Source organism: Lissotriton vulgaris, chromosome 4_1, assembly GCF_964263255.1.
Source record: "Lissotriton vulgaris chromosome 4_1, aLisVul1.2, whole genome shotgun sequence".
Taxonomy (NCBI): domain Eukaryota; kingdom Metazoa; phylum Chordata; class Amphibia; order Caudata; family Salamandridae; genus Lissotriton; species Lissotriton vulgaris.
In genome coordinates this window covers 761,611,760-761,636,145 of record NC_141691.1, presented here as the reverse complement: position 1 = coordinate 761,636,145, position 24,386 = coordinate 761,611,760, and the positions used below count along the sequence as shown (strand labels likewise).

General features: G+C 41.2%; 1 protein-coding gene across 1 annotated transcript in view; it reads left to right on the top strand.

The window, feature by feature from the left end:
- Positions 1–22,233, top strand: part of LOC147722549 (serpin B6-like) — a 325,711-nt gene extending 303,478 nt beyond the window's left edge. The window contains exon 7 of the mRNA XM_086965075.1: positions 17,006–22,233. Coding sequence (XP_086821201.1) covers positions 17,006–17,410 — 405 coding nt within the window. The 3' untranslated portion in view covers positions 17,411–22,233. The remainder of the gene's footprint in view (positions 1–17,005) is intronic.
- Positions 22,234–24,386: the final 2,153 nt, after the last annotated feature.

Sequence of the window (24,386 nt, the reverse complement as noted above, 5' to 3'; positions counted from 1 at the left end):
CTAAACATAGCTCCCCCACAAGGTAACCCCTGTGAACAAGATCTTGGACGAGATCGAAATGCTTTGGGTGTGTTGGCAAGCTTTTGATATTAAATACCCTTGAGCTACAGCATACGAATGTGATTGTGATTAATTGAATTTGAAATCTGGAAATACGCGGAGCTGTGAGTGTGGTGAGGTAACCCCTTGCGGTAAAGTGTGGCAATTGGAAAAAGCTTGGTCCTGGGGTATTCAGAAACGCACCACCACAGAGGCGCCCATATGGTCGGAAGAATTGGACTATGCGGATATATATATAATATACATACAAACACCTGGAAAAATTAATTCTGATAGATACTTCGTCCACACATTATTCAACTTGTGAATCCCTCCCAGGTGCCATACTTGAACAGGAAACCCAATATCTCTGGCATGCTTAGAGGTGGTACTATATGCCTCAGTTGTGACTCCATCCTGCCTCCGGAAGTTGAGACAGAGCCACATATAGGCATAACCACTTATATCAGTTCCTCTTTTTCTGCACACTTTGAAGTGGATCTGGAGGTCTGCCCATGCCATATGTTCACCAAAAATATTTCTCAAAATCCTCACACAGCCACAGTGTTCAAACCATGCCATGTGTTGGTTCCTATATTTACAACAAGGGGTGGTGAGGGACAGAGTCTCTGAATTAAGCAGAAAGCTCTCACCCAGTCAAGAGATCAGGGCTAGATCCAACACCGTTTTTTAGCTCACTGCACCATCCCAGTTTCAGAACCTGGCTGTATGCAAATTAGTCTGTTCCTGTCCCAGTGCATGATGGGAACAGGGCAAACCAAACTACAAAAGCCAATTCTTACACTGGGAAGGAAACAAGCTCCCGGGGACCGGTTTCTGGCATTACAGCCGTCTTCGGCCCGGTTTGCTTGAATCCTGATGGTGCAATGAGCAAGGGTCTCACATCTGAGAATACCCTTCCACGCTTAGGGTGTTGGTTCCTATGCTTCAAGCATGACTAAGTCCTGTGTCAAATGATCCTTGATGCATCTAAAGGCCATCAAAAAGCAAAAAAAGTACTCTACATAGCCAAATATAGGAAAAGTTTGTCAATTCCACACCAAGTCGTAGGCCCTACCCTGTCGCATTCACCCTCTTCAGGTATATCTAAAACACATTGGGGACAGATGTTGAATAGAAAACACAAGAAGTCCACGCAAAACTCTTAGGGCCTTATTTTGATGTTGGACGATGGGTTACTCAGCCATAACAGTGACAGATATCCCGTCTGCGAAAATGTAAATATCATTATATCCTATGGGATTTATATTTCGGCAGATGGGATCTAAATCAGGTCCTTGGATTTTTCAATGCTCCTGCTTCAAGGAGAGGCCTCATAATCAGTGCTCTAGTCCTGATTCTGGCTTTGACATCTGATTCTGATTCGTTTCCAGTTAACCCCTTCCATGCTGATGACGAACCCCAGCCGTCATGCACTACGGTGCTCGTGTGCTGATGACGGCTGGGGTTCGTCACGGCCCGCCCCTGTTCGTGCTGTTTACAGCACACCAGGGAATCGCGGCCGCATGGAAGGGGTTAAGGAGCTGATGCAGTTGAAACCGCAGCAAATAACAGCATTCAAGGAGGTGGTACTGCAGCTCTTGAAGGCTGTTTCGGATACCTTTTGGTGTTCTTGTGGGCCGCACAACTCAGGCAGGGTCTCAAGAAGAGTTCCTGTCATTAGGTCCTCCCCGAACTGACCCAAACAAATTGAGGCCATTCTACCTCTGGTGCCAGTTGGTGCCTCGAGTCCTTTTCCACAGGGTCAAACAGTTCCCTTATTGGAGATGGCGCTGGTTTCAGAGGCACTTGTTACAGACTCCTCTCCAATTGTTTTGATATATGATAAACAAAACGCAACCTCAGTTTAAGAAAGACTTTCCTTCTGTTCCATTGCATTGGAGGCAATATTTTAGGAGAATGGAGGTCCTCTTGGTCTTTGATCTGGATGCTCGTAAAGGTCTTGAACTTGTTCAGCTAATGAAAATGATGATGAGGAGGCTGACTGCTTGCTCCCTTCTCATTATATTGACGCAGGCTTGTATCTTGAAGTCCCAAATTTTAGACCCTTGGATTCTTCAGCAGAAATGGAACTGAATTCCCTCAATGGAAAAGAGTGCATGAAAGGCTAAGATCATCCCCTTGATGGAAAGTTTGCAGCCCCGGCCTGTGACTTCATAATCCTTACCGTCATTTAACAATCGAAGCAGGTCTTGACTGAGTTAGTCTTGGGGGCCTGCTCTAAGCTCACCTAGACCCTCTCATTAAGTCACCTTATTAAGATGACACATGCCTGTGCAAGGTGATCTGATTTTCCTAACACAGCATCTTAATCGTGCGAGCCTAGTATTACAGAGCAAGGTCAATACAAATTATTTTTTTGCTGCTTCACAGACCAAGATTCAAATTGAAGAGATCCTATGGTCAAGAGAGAGTTTCTTCAACTAGCCTAGTGCCTTTATACATGATGCTGATTTTCACGTGTGTTACTACACTCATGCCTGTTGGGACATGGTGGGTGTGGTTGCACCTGCTTTGTCAGAACTCTTACAAAACTCCTTTGTGCAGACAGTACAGGATGGCAAGGACATGGCAAAATATATTTTACAGTTGGGCCCTACCAACATGGATTTTGCTGCCTGGGCTATGGTCACCATGCCTTCAACCCACGCATGGATGCATGCTACTGGGTTTTCTGAGGCCATTCAAGCAAGCCTTAGTCAAGAACATGTGGAGTTATTCTGGGAGTATTACTACACAAATTGATGACAATTGGTGTATCTGTCTTGCTCAGATTTGCATACTTTCAGAACCTCATGGGATCCACACGATCAACCCATAAGCTTTGTGGGAAAAATCAGCAAACGTATCTTTCTGTCTGGAGACACTTTGCAGGCGCCATACAGTGTGAAAATTGGCGTATGCATCTTACTGGGAATCGTTTTAGGTATGGTACTATTTTTTACAATTTCTTCCCTTTACTTAACACAAAAGTTGTGTTTATCTGCGAAGTAGCCTGCACGTTCCAGGAGATTGTTTGTGCACGAGTACTTCCATTGTGAGATCCCGTGCAGCAGTGTGACCTGTTCTTCAGAAATCCTCACTCGTACAAAGAGTCAGCTGCTTCCATTGTGCGGCAATGTGAACCTCTCTTCGAATCTCTTGTTCTTATAGCACATCTGCACGAAAGGCTATGCTACATGACTTGCATGGTTGCCATTCTGCTTCAACTTCATACGCTATCAGCTTTGTAGTTTATTAGTTAATTTGCGTTCCACATTTTAACTGCTGAAATTGTACTGAGCATTTCACATCACCCTATGAATTTGGGAAAGCAACCTTCATGCCTTAGTAACAAACTTTTCTGGTGTTTTGATATTACTGTATAACTGGTTTCTTTTCCTCATACAACCAGAGCGAATACAGTGTCATGGAAGGTAGCTCAAGTTCATGTTCAGGTGTTACTTCTAATGTGGGCATACTTTTCCAAGGAATGTCAAATGGAAAGAGTACTTTGTTAATTACATCGCAACTTTGGAAGTTAATGGTTGTGTTATGTCAACTGACAGGAAAAAAAGAATACTATTAAACTGTTTGGGTCCAGAGGGTCTCAGAGTATATAGCCAGATGACCTGAAAGAGTGGGCGACTCAGATGCATTTAAGAATGCTATTTTAGAACTTGATGAACATTACTCACTTTTTGTATGTGTCACTGTCACTAGATGTGCCTTCTTTCAACCGAAACAAGAGCATAACAAATCTGTGGCGGATTATGTCAAGGGTGTTGGAGATAGAGGTGACGATTGATGCCAGGTGGCTCCTACTGATGATCAAGGGTGTGGAAGACTGACCTCGACATAGCGGGCTTTGGCTGACATTGTCTGCAGGAGTGGCAAAGCGCAATATAGTGAGACGTTGGGAGGCGTGCCTCCCCCATCAGTGGCAGAATGGGAGATTGATCTAGGCTGGTGCCAACGAGCGGAGGAAGTAGTATACCAAAGCAGCGGGTACCTAAAGAAGTGGGAAAAGATATGGTCTACATGGCGGAACTAAAGGGGTATATAGAAGGACCTTGAGCCCCCGACATATGCTTATACTCGCCTCAGAATGAAAGAAAGTAGGCCAGATGCGACCCATCCCCCATGCAAGGTAGAACTGCACAAGTGAATATGCTGATTGTTCCCATAATGATTATAATTGTATGATGCCATAATATGGATTATTGTTATCAAACTCAACCTAGTGATGTACATGTAAACACTTTCAGCCTTGTGAAGTGTAATGAGCTGGCTTAATAAAAAGATTAATAAAAAAAGAAACTGTGATGGATTATGTTTCTGCCTTAAAAATCAGGCTATCAAATGCAGGTTCGGAAATTTACATGATGAGTTGATAAGAGATCAAATCGTCAAATGCTTGTCCTGCTGCAAGTGCTTCTGACTCTTATGAGTCAAATGATGTCACAGATGATTTGGATGCAAAAAAGTAGTAGTAGCAATAGAAGTGTTGTCCGAAAATTGAACAGTAGTGATTGTAACACGCCTATATATGTGTTATTACTTTTGGTGGTATTCCTTTACAGGTGGCACATATTCAGGGTCTCCTTTCATCATTACACCCTGCTCTGTATGGGAAGACAACTTTGTTAAGGTTATTGGCTCTCATTTAGAAGACACACATATTAAACCATAGTGCTTCACAGGTGAAATAATCAATATATTAGGTTTTATAGTACTGATTTTTTAATTCAAAAGCAGGAGGGTCAAGTGTAAGCTGTATGTGGCAGCCCATCGGTGTTAGGCTGGAAGGACCATAGAGCTTTCCATGTTCTTCTAGATCATCTCAACAGTCCTGAACAGGTTTTGGTTGCATGTGAGGATGAATAAACAAAGAGTTGGGTGCTGAAAGAATTTCCTGACAAGTTTAGTAGCTAAATTGGGAAACTCAAAGGGTTCACTCACAAAATCAGACTAAAAACATTGGCTGCCCCAAGGATATACAAATTATGCAACATACCTCTAATTGTTAAGGATGAAGTTAAGTCTGAACTCAAGAAGCTGTTGGATGCAGGCATAATTGAGCCTGTTGAAGCTTTTGAAAGGATGTCTCCAGACGTGCCAATGGAAAAATTTGAATCTGTGTTTACCGCAGGTATTTTAATGACCACGTACTTGTAGATCAGTGTCCATTGCCAAGAAGTGACAAAATGCTTTCTTTGACTAGGAATTCTCTGTGGTTTTCCTCATTGGACCTCACCAAACTTTGTCTGTTTTCGGTTCCATCGAATGTCTTTTGGACTAGCGTCTGCTGCTTCTGTGTTTAAGAGACTTAACAAAGCTATTTGGTGATATGCCCAGAGTTGTGTGATTCCAGAATGATATCTTGGTTATGAGCAGTGACAAAGCAATGCATAATAACAGATTGAGAAAGGCCATGAGTGTACTACCAGAAAAAGGTTCAACTGCAGAGACCTCGAAATGTAAATTTGCTGAAAGGAAGATGACTCATAAAATTAGGATTTAACCTGAGGAAAAGTTGGTGAGAGCTATTGTGGATGCACCTTCCCTTAACTCTAAGGACGATCTTGGGTCATTCTTATGATTGGCAGAGTGTTACGCAAAGTTTGTGAGTAAATGTTCTGAAAAAAATCATGCTATGAGAACACTACTAAACAACAATGTACAATTTGTTTAGAATGTTGACTGTCAACAATCATATGTGGAAATCATGAACGCCATTAGCAGAGCACCACACCTTCAAGGGTTTGATCCTAAGGCAAGTTCAGTTGTTACTACTGATGCCAGTGGTAAAGGGTTAGGCAGCGTGCTTACACAAGTTGTGGTGGAAGGAAATGAGGTTGTAGTAATGTTTGCTTCCCATTCACATACTCCCATAGAAGAGAGGTTCTCAGTCAAGGAATGAGAAACATTGGCATGCGTGTGGGCGCTTGAACATTTTTATGGGGAAGGAATTTACACTACATAGTGACCACAAACCTTTGACAAAGCTATTGACAACAGATGGAATTTTGAGGGCCACTTCTAGAATTGCGAGGGTCTCCATGCAACTGCAAGGTTACAGGTAAGACATTTAGTATGTTCCGGGTGTAAAAGATTTCACAGCCAATGTTTTTTTGGTTTTTTAGCAGAATGTTGTTACCTTCATGGAAATGGACAAGACATCATGGAATCAATTTTCAGTAGCTAATATTTCACGAGATGATGTACTTCGGAACATCTATGACAGCAAGGAATGGTTGAAGCTGAGAGTAAGGATGAGGTTTAGAGTGAAATTAAGGGTAAAATAGGAAATAGATGGAGTGTTTTGAAAAACAAAAGTGTGAATGATGAAAACAGAGGATTTTGGGAAGTCGGAGACTGACTTAGTTTTGAGGAACCGTTTGTATTACATGGGAAAATAATAATTCCTCCCAAAGGTTTGAGAGAAAAGATAATCAACCTTTGTCATGAAGGTCATTCAGGGATTACTCAAACAAAAAAAATTGAAAAAGTTGTATTGGCGGCCCAAAGTAGATTTAGAAGTTAAAAGATTTGTCAGGTTGTGTGCTAAATGTCAAAGCACTGATATATCTCCAAAAATGTTCAATCCCCATTAAGTGTCATAGATTACCTCGGGAGGAGCTGGCCTTGGACATTATGGGACCTGTTAATCTTCAGGATGGTACGTGCAAATGCATTGTAGTTCTAGTGGACATGTTCTCACATTGGTTAGAAGTGGGAATTGTGGATAAGGTGAACACCACCACGGTGATAGAATGTTTGAAATAAAGTGTTTTAGAGGGAAGATTTGCTGCAGTTATACTGTCCGACAATGGCGTTCAGTTGAAAGGAATATTCAAAAGCATCAGGCGTGGAACAAACGTTTTCTGCTCTATATCACCCAAGTGGGAATGGTATGGTAGAAAGGGTGAATAGAAGCATCAAAGGTATTTTGCAACTTTCTAATAATAGCAACATGTCTTGGGAAGATGAAATTAAGAAAATGGTGGGGGCATCCAGGACTACCTGCCACAGTTCAATTGGTGAGGATCTATTTTCATTGATGAGAAGTAGAGTACTGTACTCTATAATCAATCCTGGTAGTATGAGGAAAAGTGAAATGGTAGAGTGTGATATCCAGAATGTAAAGACATTTACCATAGAGTCCCACAGCAGGAACAAGTCCTACTATGATTGTACACATGGTACAATACAAGTATAATTAAGTGCCGATCAATGGGAGCAAGTAGCAAAAGGTGAAAGTAAATTCAATGAACCTAAGAGAGTGACAAAAGTAATGAACAACACTGCTGCGTTAGACAAGGTTGAAGTATGGCATTTGAGTCGCCGTGCCAAGAAATAGGGTTGGCGATAATAAAGCAAAGAAAACTAAAGCTATCCACTATTGGTAGTTAGGCCCAGTGCTGGACTAGCTGTAGCGGGCACTGGGCATTTCCCCAGTGGACCCCTGGGGTCTAATTTTGTTACAGGGCTGTTTTTTCAGCATCGCCTCCTATAACAAAATAAGCTGAAATCGACCCTGCACACACAGCATGGCCACAGCCCCTACTCCCCGGGTGGCCGGCAGACCACTTTGCCAGGCCCGGTTTTGGTTCACAGTCCGGCCCTGGTTAGACCACAAAAATCTTATTTCAGAGAGTCTGGTCCCAGAAAATTGTGCTGTTGAAAGTAATCAAAATGTTACAGTTGGGTGTAAAGATAACACACCTTGCAGTTGAAAAGAACTTTTGGATAATGTTAGGAAACTTATGTGAAAAAGATTAATACTTCAAACGGCAGAGTAATTAAGAAACCAAAAAGATTGGTGATGTTTATTTGTTAGTAGTTTGTTTTTGTAGCTTTATTTGCACAGTTGTAAAAACAATCTTAAAAAGAAGGGGAGTTTTCAATTATTTACTATTACATTTGCTTAGTGTGTATATTTCAATGCCCATCTGCTGCAGTCTTCATTTTGTTATTGTTCAATCTTAATTGTAGTTATATTAAGTGTGGTTAGGAATGTTGCTGGTTGGGACGCTGAGGAAAGACTTATCTTTGATGTGGAATAAAGAAGATACTTTATCGGACCTTCGAGGGTGGAGTTATTCTGGGAGGATTACTACAAGGACATTTTGATTTTAGCACATACATTTAATTGTGAGCACTCATTGAGGTGAATACAAAATCAAAAGAGGGAACCACTAACATTGAAACAGAGAAGCATTGAATTGTTCTGTTTTGTGCATTTTATTTGTGTTTGGAAAGATTTACAATGTTGATTACTCAGTATTCATAAGTAGAGATTAATATTGAATGGTACTGAATTATCACATACCTTCATAGGAGTGCTGTTATCAGAATGGCATATTAAGGAGTCTCAGGTATATGCGAGACCTACATCTGATGGTATAGCACAAGCTGCTAGTGCGAAACGCCAAACCAACAACTGCCCTTAAACCGTGAGAAATGCTGAAAGGAAACAGAAGTACAAATAATACATCAGCAGAGCTGGCCACCATAATTCTATGCCTATGAGCAATTCCGGGAATTTAGTAAAAACGTGTATGTGACTGCAGCACTAGGGTGGCCAGACAGTCCTGGTTTTTTGATGATTGTCCCGGTGTTCTGACACTTGTTACAACAATAGGTAAATGTCCCGGTTTTGAGAGGGGGTCTGGTGAGCATGCACAATTTTTGCTGTGCTCAGAATGCTCACGTTCACACCCACCCTCTCATTACATTAGGGGACAGAGTTTTGTTTAAAAAAAAATCTCCTAGTGTGATGCCTGACTTAATTCAGGCAAGACAGTAGGATTTATTGGGGGTGCTGGGGTGAATCAAGCCCTTCAGAGCCCATGACCTCAGGCTAGAATCACAAAGTGCCCCTTTGCAACACACATACCAGCATGGCATAGGAAGTCTTTAATTTTCATGCTATAGAGGTGTGTGTTTCTGTAGCATGAAAGTTAAAGACTTCCTTGGCCATGCTGCAGTGTGTTCCATATGGCTGTCCTGATATATTCTCACAATCCCTTGTTGACGTTGACGCTGCTGCAAGGAAGTCCGCACACCAGGTATAGTCCAAAAAGCAGTTTATTATCGCTGACGTGTTTTGACCTTGCGATCTTTATCAAAGCTGGATAAACGTTGTAGAAGTGTTCTCTATAAGCCAGACAGACACTGTTACTTGAATGATAAACATGGGTAAAACACTTTAGGTGCTCTTAAAAAGAGTAGTACCGCTCAGATTCAAAAGAAGACTTCACATGTCAAACAACATAACAAAGAAAAAAAGTTTTGTCGCCTAAATTAAATGGAAACATTGGAATTCATGTGTTATACAAATAAAACTGATTGAAAAAAAATAACCAAATTGAGCCAAAAAGAAGAAAACGTCATTTTAAAACAGTCTATCAGGTGAATCATAAATCATGCAAGTGCATGCATCCTGTGGTGCAACAGTAGTTCCAAAGGGTGCCCCAATTGGAGTACGTCAAAATGGAATATATTTATTTATTGGAGGAGCCATTGACCTAGAAATAAGGCAAAATCTTGAGACTGCCCTGATATTGCCAACATTTAGTCTTATTTCTATGTCAAATGCTATCCGTTTTTTTTGTTCTGAAAATTTGGTCACCCTATGCAACAAATACTTTTGACAACAATAATTGACACAATGCGACAAATTTGCATTATTCAGCATTGACGAGAATAGCCAGATTTTGAACAACATTGAATGAACAGCAGCACCAAGCAGTTTTATAGCAGAGCTGGTGATTACAACTACATGCTAACGAGAAATCCCAGGGATTAGAAAGCCATGCACTTGACTTTGTAGTACAAGCTGTTGACAACAATAATTGGCATTAGTTGGTGGGTGTATAATTTATCCTGCTCCTGTACCTTGCAGAGCAATTATCACATGTTATTTTTCCAAAGAAGCGCGAGTTATGACAGTCCGGTAATTGAATGATACATATGTGCACAACCACTACTAGTGCATGCTGTCTTAAAATATATACAGTACGATCTCCTGTCGATCTGCCAAATGACTTCTATCTGGGCAAATACAACACAAATAAAGTTGATAATTGGCCTTCATTTATTAGTACTGGTTCCTGCCAATAGCCTGCCAGCCATATTAAGTATACGCAACATCGTGCAGGTAAAAGTGGTATTTATGCAGCTATACATCTTTTGATGTGGGAGAACTAAGGCAAATATAACAGTCACAGCATTAGATGTCGCTTTTGTTATTGTTTGAGAGCATCAATTTCCCTTGGTGCTTCCCAGGCAGCCAGGCCCAATCATTGGCTCCAAAGCTTAGCAGGGGTGGCTTTTGGGGCAGCGCGGGGTGGGGGGCACAGAGTGGGTAAAAGAATTAAACAAATGCTTACCTGCCATCTGCAGCATCTGTGCTCTTCTGGCCTCTGCTCCGTGACTCCCGGAATTCCACTGGCTCCCTTATACCAATGCAGATGCTTGTCTCACGCTGGTTTTACCCAACATGAAAGCAGCTCTGTGATTGGTGTGAGAACCCTATTTAGACGCTCACTAAGGGTCTCCGACCCTGTACTTGCTTGCCACCTGGCTGTACAGCACAGCTCGGGTGGAGAGCTCAAAGTGCACCCAACGGTTTGGCCAGCTTTTGACGGCCGGCCAAACTGCCATGCGCACTTGAAGCAGTGCAACCACTCCTTCCTGCAGCTGTATGAAAATGGACAGCCCCTCCCTGCCTTCGAACTGAAAGAAGTGAGCGAGGAAGATGAAATGATAACCTTTGTTATTATCATTTTAATTTTGATTTTTCACTGCTGAAAAGCAGTGAGGAGACGCTCCTCTGCCTTAGTGGAGGAGCCGCTGCTGGCCTCCAGGAATTTCCAGTACCATTCAGGCTATTTTTAAAGGCGAAGATGGCATGCTAATTGCTGGTCTGGTTAATTTTTTTACAATTATATAATGCACTGTATCATAATTAAATAACAGACATTTTTAGATTTCCTTCAGAGCCCTGTGACTAATACATTCCTCAATTTTGCATTGAGGTTAGGGCTAAGACTCGCATACTGGCTTTTAATTAATGTATTTTTGCAATTGTTTTAATACCCGAATGGCTATATAAAAATAGGCTCTTTTCCTACGACCTCCAAATAACATATATTTTACTTTCTTTAATGAGCACTGGGCCTAGGGTTCATACATCTTTTTCTTTATTTAATTTAGGTATATACTTGTTTCTCAATTGTTACTGTTGGAAGTATCTTCTATTTATTCTATTGTCATGGTTTTAAATAAACTCAGTTAAATTACTTTAAAAAAGAATTCACAACTTTTAAAATCATAATGCACTAATTATAACATTCCTTACTTCATAAACTCATAATTAGTGAATATATTTATGGTGTACACAAATAATTTCTGTTATCTACAGATCTTAATCCTACTACTAAAACCTACTTTGTTGAAGTTCTTAAAATAGTAGGAAGATTTACACCCACTGGTGGCTTTAGGGCTAAAAAAAAGTCAATGTAATGCATATCATATCATAAATGAGCTCCCAGTTTTTTGTTTTTTTTAAATTATTTTTATTAAGTTCAGGGCGAAATAAAGTCATACAAATTAGGAGGTTGCTGCTGTTTATTTGATACAATTTCCGTTGGCTTATGCACCTCAAGGTTTGTGGCATTATCCTAAAAGAAGTTCAGTTTATCATCCAGAAACCAAGGGGGCTGTCGAGAGAGTAAACAAGACTCTCAAGGAGAGCATACAATTGGCTAAGGTAAATCATTTGAATTGGAAAACTGTCTGAGTTCCCAGTTTTTAACAAATAATTTTTCATGGCAAATTGATCAGCGTATTACATTTTCCAGTCCTTTCCCCACAAGTAGCACATGCTCATTTTTTGTGACCTCACAAGGCCTCTTCTACACCAAAGTCTGGAACATGTGTAAACATATGCATAAATACTCTCATCTCCTTTACAGGAACATTCCAAATTAAATAGTATTATATTAGAATTATAAAGCACATAGTATGATACATACAAGGTATGTCTTTGGAAAGAACACACTTGGCCATTACAAGCAATGTAGGAATTGTGCATTTAAGTGTTCTTATGAAAACATTTAAAACATTTTTGGGGTAATGCAAGCACATCATTCCAGATCTCATGCACCGTACTTGTAGCAGTTCTTTTTAGTTAAAAGCACCAAACTGTAACTGTGATAAAGACTAATTGGAGGGACAAAGGATTTTTAGCATGGATGCACCTTCTGACATACAAACTTGACATCTTCAAACTAAAATTCAAAATGTTCAAAGTACATTCTGATCCAGCATACCGTGGAGAACCTGGGATCGAAGACAGGGCACATATTCATGTGCTCTTTCTGCACTGAAAACTTCCTGTGTTTTTCTTGGGTTGACTGCCCCCAATAAAATGCGGCTCATTTCATCCAACTCTAAAGCCAGAAGCATCTTCAGAAAATAACTTATCCAAACAAAGTATGGATAAAGTATGGCATTTGAGTTGCCTTGCCTTGCTAAGAAATATAGTTAGTGATGGTAAAGTAGAGAAAACTAAAGCTAACCACTATTGGTGGTTAGACCACAAAAATCATATTTCAGAGAGTCTGGTCCCAGAAAATATTGCAGTTGAACAAGAACTTTTGGATACTGTTCAAGAAACTTATGTGATAGAGATTATTACTTCAAAAGGCAGAGTAATTAAGAAACCAAAAGAATCGGCGATGTTTATTTGTTAGTAGTTTGTTTTTGTAGCTTTCTTAGCACAGTTGCCACTGTCATGTCCTAGTTAAACCCCCAATTAACATGTTCATAAAAGAAGCACTTGTCCATCTCGTCAAGGAAAATTCTAATTTATTTCTCGTCTGCCTTGCATGGGAGCCTAAAAGAGTAGGCACTTCCAGCAACATCTCTGTGGCATTGTCTTTAGGAGAAAGTTCACGAAGCCCAGAACATGGTCATCTGGAATAATTTACTGCCCAATCCCGTGTTGTATTTTGTTTAATTTATTGCAGGATTAGGACCGGATACTGCTCAATAATATTTTCTTCCAGGATTAGGGCAGGATACGTTTCAATAAAACATAACTTCTTAAACCTAGAGTTCCTGGCAGGCTCTGAATCGCCAAAGTTGCTTACATCTTTTATGTACCGACCCCACTCATTTACCATGTATGTGCACTGCGCTGAACCCAGACCCTACATTTTATGAGACCCATGTATACTGTTTTACAAAACGTGTATTCCTGTGCAACTTGCTGAAAGACATTTGTGTTTTGACATATTTCTCTGCCATAGATTAGTAGATACTCCGAGCGGTGCAACCGATACCATCTCACTGTGCGCAGAGCTTGGGGAGCGCTGTGTTTTGAAATCTTTGATAGGTTTAAATGTACCTGTTGCAGATTTGTTGTTTGTCCAGCAATTTTCAGGCAGCAGTACGTGTCAAGATAACTCTGGTGATTAATGGTCCTGCTGGGGATAGATCAGAGTTTTATCCAGTGGAAGTTTTGACTCGTAAATAAAGCCGCACAAGGGGTTAGTATGCCTGCTGCAAAGAACGTGTACTATGCACATCACAGAACTGTATTTTATGTGGATAGCTCAGTTGTTTTCTGCCTTTGTCACAGGTACCTTTTTGTTACTTGTAGTTCATAAATTATAATCCTAATATAGAACAGTAAGCTAAGATCTGTGCTCAAACAGCTGCATACAAACTGCAAAGTATAGGTTAAACATTGTTTTTTCACCTAGTCTTTCATTGTCCTAATGTTGCTAAAAAGGGTTCCCTTGGGTAGAAGTAAACTCTTATTGAAGCCAACTTCAACCCCTGTGCTAAATTTTAAATCCTGAATTTGTTCTTATCCAGACCAAGCACCCTTAAAATATACTGCCTGCTATTATGGATGATGTGTGATTCCTACACTTTCTTTCTCTCATTGTCTTATGTAACATTTCCTACACACTGATTTACACACATGATTCATTTTCTCTGTATAATGTGTGTGTGTGTCTGTGAAGTAAAGTGCTCTGTACACTGGTAGGAGTAGTGCTATAAAAACAAATAATATACATATAAGAGAGGGGCTATGGAGAGATGACTAGCACTGCTAAGTGTGGTTGCAAGGGAATCATTGGAGAAGGAGGTCATTGGGAATTGCCACCAAAGAGTTGCGCACTGGGGGCCACCATCGCTAAAGCCAGACCTTTAGATACTAGTTATATGGATCCCATCCCACGGAATTAAAACAATATTCACACGTTATGTTTCCATAGTGGGTAAGCATTTGCATGTCAATTTACATCTGTCCTCTTTTAACATTACATAGATTATTCAGCATGTCTGTCTTTTTAACAATAGCTGTTTTGGACTGTGCATTGTCGTATCAGATATTGTCATTATTGACATTGGCACCTTTAATAGCAGGTATCTTTCAAATTATTTAATATCTTTTGTATGATACCCCTCCACAATATTTCAATTCTTAAGCCAATATATTTAAAAGCTTGTCTTTGAAGGGGGCATTCCATATATAAACAATTAACGAGATTTGATGGGTTAGCCATAGCCCACTGATAGTGAATGTGGATCGTAGAGGCATGATCATGGCCTCTGTTTGTTTAGAAACAGCCGGACCATGTCATTCCAGCCGTTCTTCCTATTCAGCTATTATAAAGAATTTAAAGTTTCTCTTCGGCTCTGAGATAATTTAAATAGAGAAAGTATATTCAACTAGAATTCCCTTAATACTTAGAGTTGTGTAAACGCTTTAGAATTTAACCATTAGCACAACCTTTTTACATATTCTAGTTGAAAAATCCATAGTTTTCATGTTTAAAACACGTCCTTCATTTATGTTCTTTATGTCTCTGTTTTTATAGTGCACACATTGTGACTTGCTGATTAAACATACAGACAGGAATTATCGGACATCAAAAAGGACATCATTATAATTGCGCTCTTGATAATAGATATTGATTCAAGGTAATGATAGGACATTTAGGTCCATAATTTCGTATCTCTTCCATACCTATTCTTATATGCTCAATATCACACTTTTTTATGATTTACAGATCTTCACGTAGGAATTGAGGATTTACAGCATTTCACATACTAGACTCCTACCGTATTTAAACTTTCCCAGAGGTCAAAGCACCTACTATAAAATAAAGAGGTAATCACCTGTCTTCGTTTAGTCTAACTCCACATCCAACCTATCTCAATAACAAAGTCTGAATTCTATAAATAAGCATTGGGCCAGATTATATATTTCTTGTTATATATTTCTTAATAACTTTTCTTCTTCTCTCTTGACACATTGTATCTTGAATACTTAGTCTAAGTCACACTTCTAAGTTTCATGTTATGGAATTTTGCACTTGGTGATGGTTATGAGGTTATGAGGTGTTTAAGTCACAAAAATATATAGAGAAGTTGCACATATTAAATGTTCCTTTTTCGAAATGTTTGTGCTCTTTTGTGACTAGTGTTTTTAAAATGATATGTTAATTCAGTAAAAAGCCTTTGTGAATACCCCACTTTGGGGTCACATTTTGTAAACAGGACCTATACGCAACATGGATATATGTTTTTGTTTACATATACCCTGTTTAGGTTTTATATGATATATGTACATAGCGTCCTGATGAAGGTTCCAAGCCGAAATGTGCGTATGATCTAAAAATTTCCAGAGCCATGCCCAAAATGAATTTGTGTTCCTAATTACAACATCGAATAAGAATTTGTAAAATATCTTGACAAATGTTGAATGAATTTCAGATACAATAGAAATCACTGTATCCTCGGTCTAGAACTATTGATGTAACTAAATGTGTAAATATGATACACTTTTACAGAGCACATCATTCCCTCAAGCATATTTTGTTTCTCTTGTTCTTAAACTACATAAAAATATGACTAATATATAAAATAAGAATAAAAAATACATATTTTTGTAACTCATGGTGTATGTATTGAATATTGTGTATGCTTTTCAGGTCCGCAATATTATTTTCAACATTCCTAAATTGTTCTGATTTCAATTGTGGATCCCATTCCACACCATCCATAAGTAAAGCCATAACACTAGCAACCCTGATGAACTAGTCCTTGTTAAGGGTATATTATTTTGTTATTTAAAGTATATGTTAACCCCTGGTTTCTTGGTGCTAGACATGTAAGAGCAGGCAGTGCTAGCAGTATTTGAGATGATAGACAAGCTTGCAAAAAAAAAAAAAGTCAGCCAGGTTTTGACAGAACATCTAAATTAAAGGATGGTAGATTCATGTCTGATTGCTTCCAAAAGAGAGTGGCATAGCTTGGCCAAGTATACTACGAAGCTGTAGCCACTAATTGTTTTTGATGAATGTTGGTACCTCTTGTAGGTTGGCTGTGGAAGAACGAAGAAAGACAAAGATTGTATCTTCTGAGACAGTGTGTGATAGAAGTAGAAGCTTAGGCCTGGAAGGCTTAGAAGATAATACACATTTTGATATAATGTGTTGTCTTGCAATACAGGTTGCACTGGTTTGAGGAAATTTTGGACGCTTCATATTTTCTCAAGCCAATTAGTGTCTGTTGTGTTTTTTGAGGAGGAAGACCACATATAAGAGTATTTGTTTCTAGTAAATACTGGGTGCTACCTATGTGACATATTTAAATAAATCCGGTTTTCAATCTGTTCTAATCTTGTGAAAGCTTTTGCTAATCTATGTAGTTCTGACTTAAATGTTATCATCCTATCTTATACTGCTTTTTGTCAATTTAAGGGATTTTGTAGCTAACACAGCCGTATTACAAAGTAAGAGCTTTTGCATTTCTGAGTCTACATATTATTGAAAATGTTGGCATTTAGAAAGGTATAAAGTTGTTAAAATCAGAAGAATGCGTTTGACTAAGCAATTTATACTCTTTTGCAAATCAGTTCTTGTTTTTTTTTCAGCTTGAACAACAACTTATATATGAGAAATTTGCAGATTGGACAAACCCAGAAATGATGAAGACTGATGAGGTGAAGCTATATCTACACCGATTTAAGCTGGAGGAGAATGATGATCTGAAATCATCCCTCAAAAGTTTGAGAATGAGGGATGCATTTGATGTGGTCAATTCTGATTTTTCTGGAATGTCTGAGAGTAATGATCTGGTCCTGTCCAAGGTGGTTAACAAGGCATTTGTGGATGTGAACGAGGAAGGCACAGAAGCTGCTGCTACAACTGCTGCTTTCATGATGGTGGAATGTCTAATCATTGTGAAAAGATTCATGGTAGATCATCCTTTCCTGTTTTTTATCAGACACAATAAGACACGCAACCTCCTTTTCTGTGGCCGCTTCTGCTCTCCATAAAAGGAAAAATGCCATAAACATGACTACTTCCATTCCAGAAAATATTATGTTTCACTCCTGACTGATTGGTGGGTTTTGTCTTGACTGATAGGACATACCATCTAGTCAAATTAGATTTGTAATATAGTCATTGGCATCACGTAAATCTTCAACAAAATTACTGAGAAACCCTTTGCAATGCAACATTTGACTGTTATTATTCATTGTTACATGCTGACATCCAGGGATTTTTTTGGAGCAAGGCATGGGTTGTTTTGTGTTGATGCATTTCAATGCTATTTAGTGTTGTATGGGTGTCTTTCAGGAGTAACTGCTACTGAATGTAAACTAAAATATATATGCCTGAAAAAATTATTTCTGATAGATACTTCTATCTGCAGATTCCTCACTTTGTGAATTCCTCCTAGGTGCCAGAATGGAACAGGAAACACAATATCTCTTGCATGCTGAGGTGGTGCTATAGGCCTAAGTCATGACTCCATCCTGCCTCCGTAGCACACAACATGGACTCTCATGTAGGCATCACCACTGAGTACTGATGTCAGTTGCTCTTTTTCTGCTCATTTTGAAGTGGATCTCGAGATCTGTGCATGCCATTTGTTCACCAAAAATATTTCTCCAAAAATCCACGCACAACCACAGTGTTTAAATCATGCCACGTGTTTGTTCCTCTCTTTCAAGCATGGCTAGGTGTAACGACCGGATTTTCGGACCAGATGGAATCAGCTCCTAGGAGCCCCTCTAACCCAGTCGGAACGTACTCACTTCCCTCCTTAGAACGTATTTACAATGGGTATAGATATATGTATGTACATCTCGTACCTAAGGATGGGGAAAATAGCAATAAACATGCATAGGTTTTTCTACAATATCCTATTCATACCAACTAGTCTCACGGCCACTTAGGCCCAGACTAATCTACCCTAGGGCAGGTCTGATTATGTACCATTACACACTGATCACTCTCAGTGCTCACTCGACACGCAATCCGGCGTGTCTACACACGGGCCTGCAGTCCCAGTGCTCTCTCTCTCATCCGGTCCACAATCTGGCGGACCTACACACCGTGTCCTCCCTGTGCTCTCACTCACTTCCAACACGATCCACAATCCGGCGGATCTACACACCGTGTCCTCCCGGTGCTCTCATTAACGCCGCGTACCAACGACGATCACTTTCCTATGAACACCTATGGAAGAGATCTCTCATTGTCTACTCAGGATAATACTACAATAATAAAAGTTAGTGCGGCTTTCCAAATTGAAATATGTACCTTCTGCTCTTGGCATCAAACGTTCCCCTTCTCCCTCATTGCTCAGTCACCTCTTACCTGACCGGGATTTACATCCGTTCATGCAAACAATGTCTGACTAGAAGACCAGGTTACCCTGATTGAACAAGAATACAAGGCACATGTCGGTTCACTAAGAACTGGGGTATTTTATTACAATGATTATAAACACGATACTATACGATAATATATATATATTCTGCAAAGAAAAGTGAAAGGTTAGAATGTGCACACTATAGGGGAAAGGGCGGAGGTCACCTTATTAACGTGAAGTCGGGGTTCGGCAGTCATCTAGGTTCCCTTCTCGTCTCTGTGCCTTGGCTCGTCTTGGGTCACACCTTAGCAGTCACGAGTACACGTCTGCACCGCTATGCTCGATCGCCTCTGCTTCCCTCCAAGTCACTGGAACCTCTCTCGTTATTAACTGATGTCTCTCTCTGTCTCTGATCGCTCTGCGCTACTTCTCCTTCTCCTTCAGTCTTTCTCAGAGAGTCTCCGTTTCATGATCTGTCTCAGACTTCAAAATGGCGACTGTCTGCCTGGAAATAATTAATGGCATAGATGCTAACGGCTAGCTGCCGCCTACGGTCTGCCTGACTCACTGCCTAACACTTTCGCTAATATGGAAGCTTGTCCTTTCATGGAAAGTTACGGCCAGTAACCTGCCGCCCACCAAATTCTTGTACCTCCCCGTACCAAGGACATGTTCCCAGCCGGCCGGCCGGCCTGAAGTTGTGTCTTCGGAGTGGAGAAAAATGCAGTCTTTCAATAAGGGCCAGCCTGAGCCGGTTCTCTCCAAGCGAACAACACTTCGAAACTAAAACATTACACTTGACCTAGAAAGCCTCTCAAGCTGCCGGGCAGAAATCAAGATGGAGTTTCTCCCGTTTGAGGCCTACAAGGCCCGAAATAAGCATAACTCCATAGAAGGTATACTAACACTCTTGCAAAAGGACGGATCATCACTAATACTAATGAATCTATCCCCTAACTTAAGTTTATAAGCCCTGATCTAAGAAAAAGGGTACGAAAATGCACTACTGTGCCTTATGGATAAGTCCTGTTTATAGTTCTAATCCCTGTACTAGAAGGGTAATAGGCTGGAGGCATCTTCCATCATTCTCCCTCCAAAGAGGGCCGAAAAAGTCGGTCAGAACACTTCACCCTTGACTCCAGTCTATTAACCATGTTCTATATGGAACTAACATCTGTGGAACAATAATAAGAAACAAAATTAACTGATCTATTTCTCTTGCCAAATCTACAATAATGGAGTAGAGAAGGAATGCACTGAATAAATCAGCAAATAGCTACTAAAATACAAATAGAAATCACAATACCCCCTAATATCTGTCGTAGAGAATGTAAGTCAGGTAACCAATTGAAGAGCCAGTCAAACCAACCCTGATCAATATGTTTTCTAACTTCTGCAGTCAAGTCGTGAAGTTTATCAATATGGGCTTGAACAGATTTGGTGTGGTCGGATAAGTTGAAGCAGCAAAGACCCTCAAAGTCAGAACAATCATGTCCATGCTTTAACAAGAGGAAGTCGATGGCTGCGCGGTTCTGCAGAATGGCTCTGTGTTCACCCTGGGCATCTAATAACATGTCAGATAGAATGGTAGAGGTTTGATTAATCGATTTTACCATCCAACAGGCCATTTTACCAATGGACTTGGCGTTATAAACTGCCAACGCCGGGACACCAATAATGGAAATAGCTAAACTTAGATATTCAGATTTAGAATAAAGATGAAGGGAAGAATCACAGTCTTCATGTAACATCATAGAATCACGGACTACACGGGAATGGGTATTGGGATGTGAAGAAAACATCAATAAACTCAGTCTGGTGATAGCACATGGACCGCCGGAAATATTTGCAGGAATATAGGGCCAGGAGGAATTCCCGCAGGAAAATAACCAACCAGAGGGCAACAACATCGTACGGTAATGGCTAGGAGCAACTAAGATACGTTTGCATGTCATATTATTTTTACCATAAATCACCCTGCGTGATATTGTAGGTAGTAATTCGGGAATGAATCGGGGTAATGGAGTCTGAAAGAACAGTACACAAAGGGCAAAATTCGTGGGCCGCGAAATCGCCCAGAATAATATTGGTTCGGGCACTCGATATATTGAAAATGTGCCGCAACGTTTCAGTGGAGGCAGGGACGGCAACCAAGCAGGCCGCTAAGATGTCAGTCACAGAACGCATAGGGGTAAGGCAGAAATGCGGAGAGTTAGTAACCCGCTTGGCAAGAGTGATCCAAAAGTTTGATGATGAATCCCACGCAGCGAAGAAACGCGGAACTCGGGTTTTCCAATCAACCGAAGTCTGTGGGCCCTCTCCTCTCCCGGCGTAGCAGACCAAAAGGAGTCCAACGCCGGCACATCCTGCAGCAGCAGTCCAGAGAATTGAGGTAATTGAAATTTTTATGGTCAATTGTGTCCCCTAACGTGTACCCCAACGGCTCCATGTACGAGTTTCAAGTACATGTAATTTCCCTCCACGACCGAATCTGAAGACGCAAATACATTTGCGTCCAATGTTAACATGTCCTCTATCAGATCCACCATGAATGGATCGATAATTCGGTTCCTAAGTATGCCGTGCCACCGTCTTTACATGGTGCACTTTCACGTTTTTCCTGGCTCTGCCGAGCTAGGCCCTGATTTCTGTCTTCAAGCCACGTCTGTCTCTGCCTCTGAAAGTTGCAGCATGGAGATGCATCCCTGACCTCTGCCTTACTTCCTGCCAAGCGAGCGGTGCCCGGCTCGGCCTGGTCTGCTTGCCAAAAACAGTATTTTACCTTCAAGTTATCAGCGTAGCCAGCTCAGCTCCTTGAAAACACATTCCTCTCTAGTGATTTAGGTAAACATATCCCCGGCTGCAGAGAAAAAGAGCAAGTCTTCCTGTCTCCGTGCAAGTAATTTACAGTTCCCATTGCCAGAGTAGGCCCATGGCCCTGCACGTAGACACATAGACACCTATACACGCACTAACACTCAGTATAGAGTAGCCTCTGCCCAAGAGACCTTTTACTCTAGATTAAACATCCTCCAAATACTAGATATCAGATATGTTATAGGGACAGGTCGATCTGACATGCCAGACTTCTGTCTCCTCTACTAGTGCTACAAGTCAGACCCTTAGCTTCCTCTAGATGTACGTCAATCACACGTCATATTAGCTGCACGCGCATTCAGGCCACAGGTTTCAGCTGACTGCAAGATTTCTCTAAGCATCCACCCACTTGTGACACTTTTCTGTGACGTTTCTAGTACACGCCTATGTGCACACCCTTGTTCACGCCTTTTTGCTACGCACATGTGTTCTTATCATATACATTTCACTTGTCACGCCTACTGTATTCAATGCTACTGTGTCATTTTACTATATATGTCATGTACTGTTAATAAATCGTTGACATCTTTCCTGCCATCATTGCATACCCGAACCCTTGTATTGATGGAATAGATTTCCATGGCTCGAGTCATCATTTATGATTAAAGCCCTTATGACTCAGACACCACGGACTCTGCCTCTCATTTGATTGAGCTATTTCTTTACTTGTCCGAAATTATCTGGCAAACTTGTATACGGTAAAATATTTACCACATAATTTGGCGCCCGAATAGGGACACCTCCCCCACCTCACGCGCCGGTGATGCGTCGCAGGCTTTGCCCCCGACTACAGCTGTGACGGACCCCATGCGCATCTGCAGGTTTTCCTGTATCTCCCTCAGGCCTACGGAGGTGACGGAGACTGCGGTCGACATCCAGACGAGGCGGTGAGGAGTGCGGAGGATCCTGACCAGAGCCCAGCCGAGAGAGCAGTGTCCGAGGTATCGAGAGGCCCACCAGTAGTGTCGAGGCACATGCGTAGTGCGCAGCAGCAGCAGTGACGTCGTAGTGGTCCAGTCCAGTCGAGTTTCCGAGGCCTTCCGTTCCGTGCTTCCCGGTGAGTACCGTTGCTGGGGACGCATCAAGACGGGTGCATTAATTTGTGTCCGGTCTAGACGGGTTTGGGTACACAGATCCGGTCTGCACTGTTTTAGCAGTGTATCTGTACTGTTTAGCAGTGCATCTAGTATTCAGTTATCCAGTTATTGGTGTTCGTTTTGAAATGTTTCAATGTGTTTTAATGTCGTGGTATGAGTGATTGTTTGCATTTTCTTACTGTGTTTATTGTGTCTAGACCGAGGTAGCTATGCCTTTATTTTCGAAGTTACGACAGATAGGAACTAGGAAAGGGATACTCGAAGAAGCAGTTCCCATCCCACCCAGGGTCACTCCTGGGCATTTTATGTACCACAAGCACGGCTTAGATGCCATATTATACCTAGACTTGTGGGTGGATTATACGAAAGACTTAGCAGAGAATCAGAGATGGCCCGTTACAGGGACATGGGATGCCGAGTGCATCATGAGAGTAGAGGAAGCGTTATGGAAAAAGAAAGCCAGACAATCACAGAAAGACGCCATTGAATTATGGCGTAAAGAATCACATAGACGGACAGAGAAGGCGCTCAGAAAAGTAGAGAGGATTCCGAAAAAGCTAAAAAAAAAGAACTACTAGAAGAAGGACAGCGAGTCAGAATAGAACAACACGAAAGACAGAGCAACGCAATCATGACAGGACTGTATCCAGTCCTGGCTGAGGGCCTGCCCAAGGCGACCCCGGAAATACCGAAAGACCTGCCCCCTCCATTGGTTCCGACTCAATTACGTCATAAGACAGCAGCAGACATTTTCCTTTCTTCCTATTTAGACGACGTAGCTCCCGCATATACCAACGTACCCATCAATGTACCCGTACCACCTGCACCCGTACCACCTGTACCACCTGCTGATCATCCGCTCCCAGGTCCGCAACAGCAGACCCCTCCCGCACCGCTTCCCGCACCTGTTGTCACTTCCCCTATTGTTCTCCCTGGTATTCATCTGCTTAATCCCTTTGGGCCTGGCGCTGCTCAGGGTCCAACTCCGTTACAGATACCGACCCTACAGCCAGGTTATGCTCACGCCTCCGCCTCGGGAGGTGCTACAGGAGGTTATCGCACCCCGCCACATTTACAACGAATGACAATGAGAGAATTAGCAATGCAGCGTACACCTAAAGCAGCCCCAGCCGAAAAGCTTAAAGAACAGCTTACAGATTGCAGATATGATACAGTGCCTGGAAAAACAGGACCCATGATGTTAGCATCCCTACGTTTAAGACGTGTTACAGATTACTTGATGTTATTACCAGAAATGCCAGACCATCTAGACAATATATATCATTTTATTAGAACAGGAGAAAGACCGGAGTGTATTAGTGAAGCCATGGCACATCAGAAAGTTGAGACACAAGGTTTAATAATGCGATTTTTGATTAATTGTTTGATAAGGGAACAAGACCAGCCCAGCTTTCCACAAGAAGAGATGGAGAGATTGTCAAAATGGAGTCAGAATATTGCAGAGGGTAAACATGCTAGAGAGAAATGTATACATGCTATGATTAGAAAGATCCGTAAAGAAATAGTAGCAATACATGCCCGACAAGAATCTGAAAGGCATTCTGGGTCAGACGATAAAGAAACCTCAGATGAGGAAGAACCAGAGAATCCAGCAGAAACCTCGCAACAGGCGAGGGGAGACATGGTGGCATATGTAGGTAGAGAGAAACTACCTAG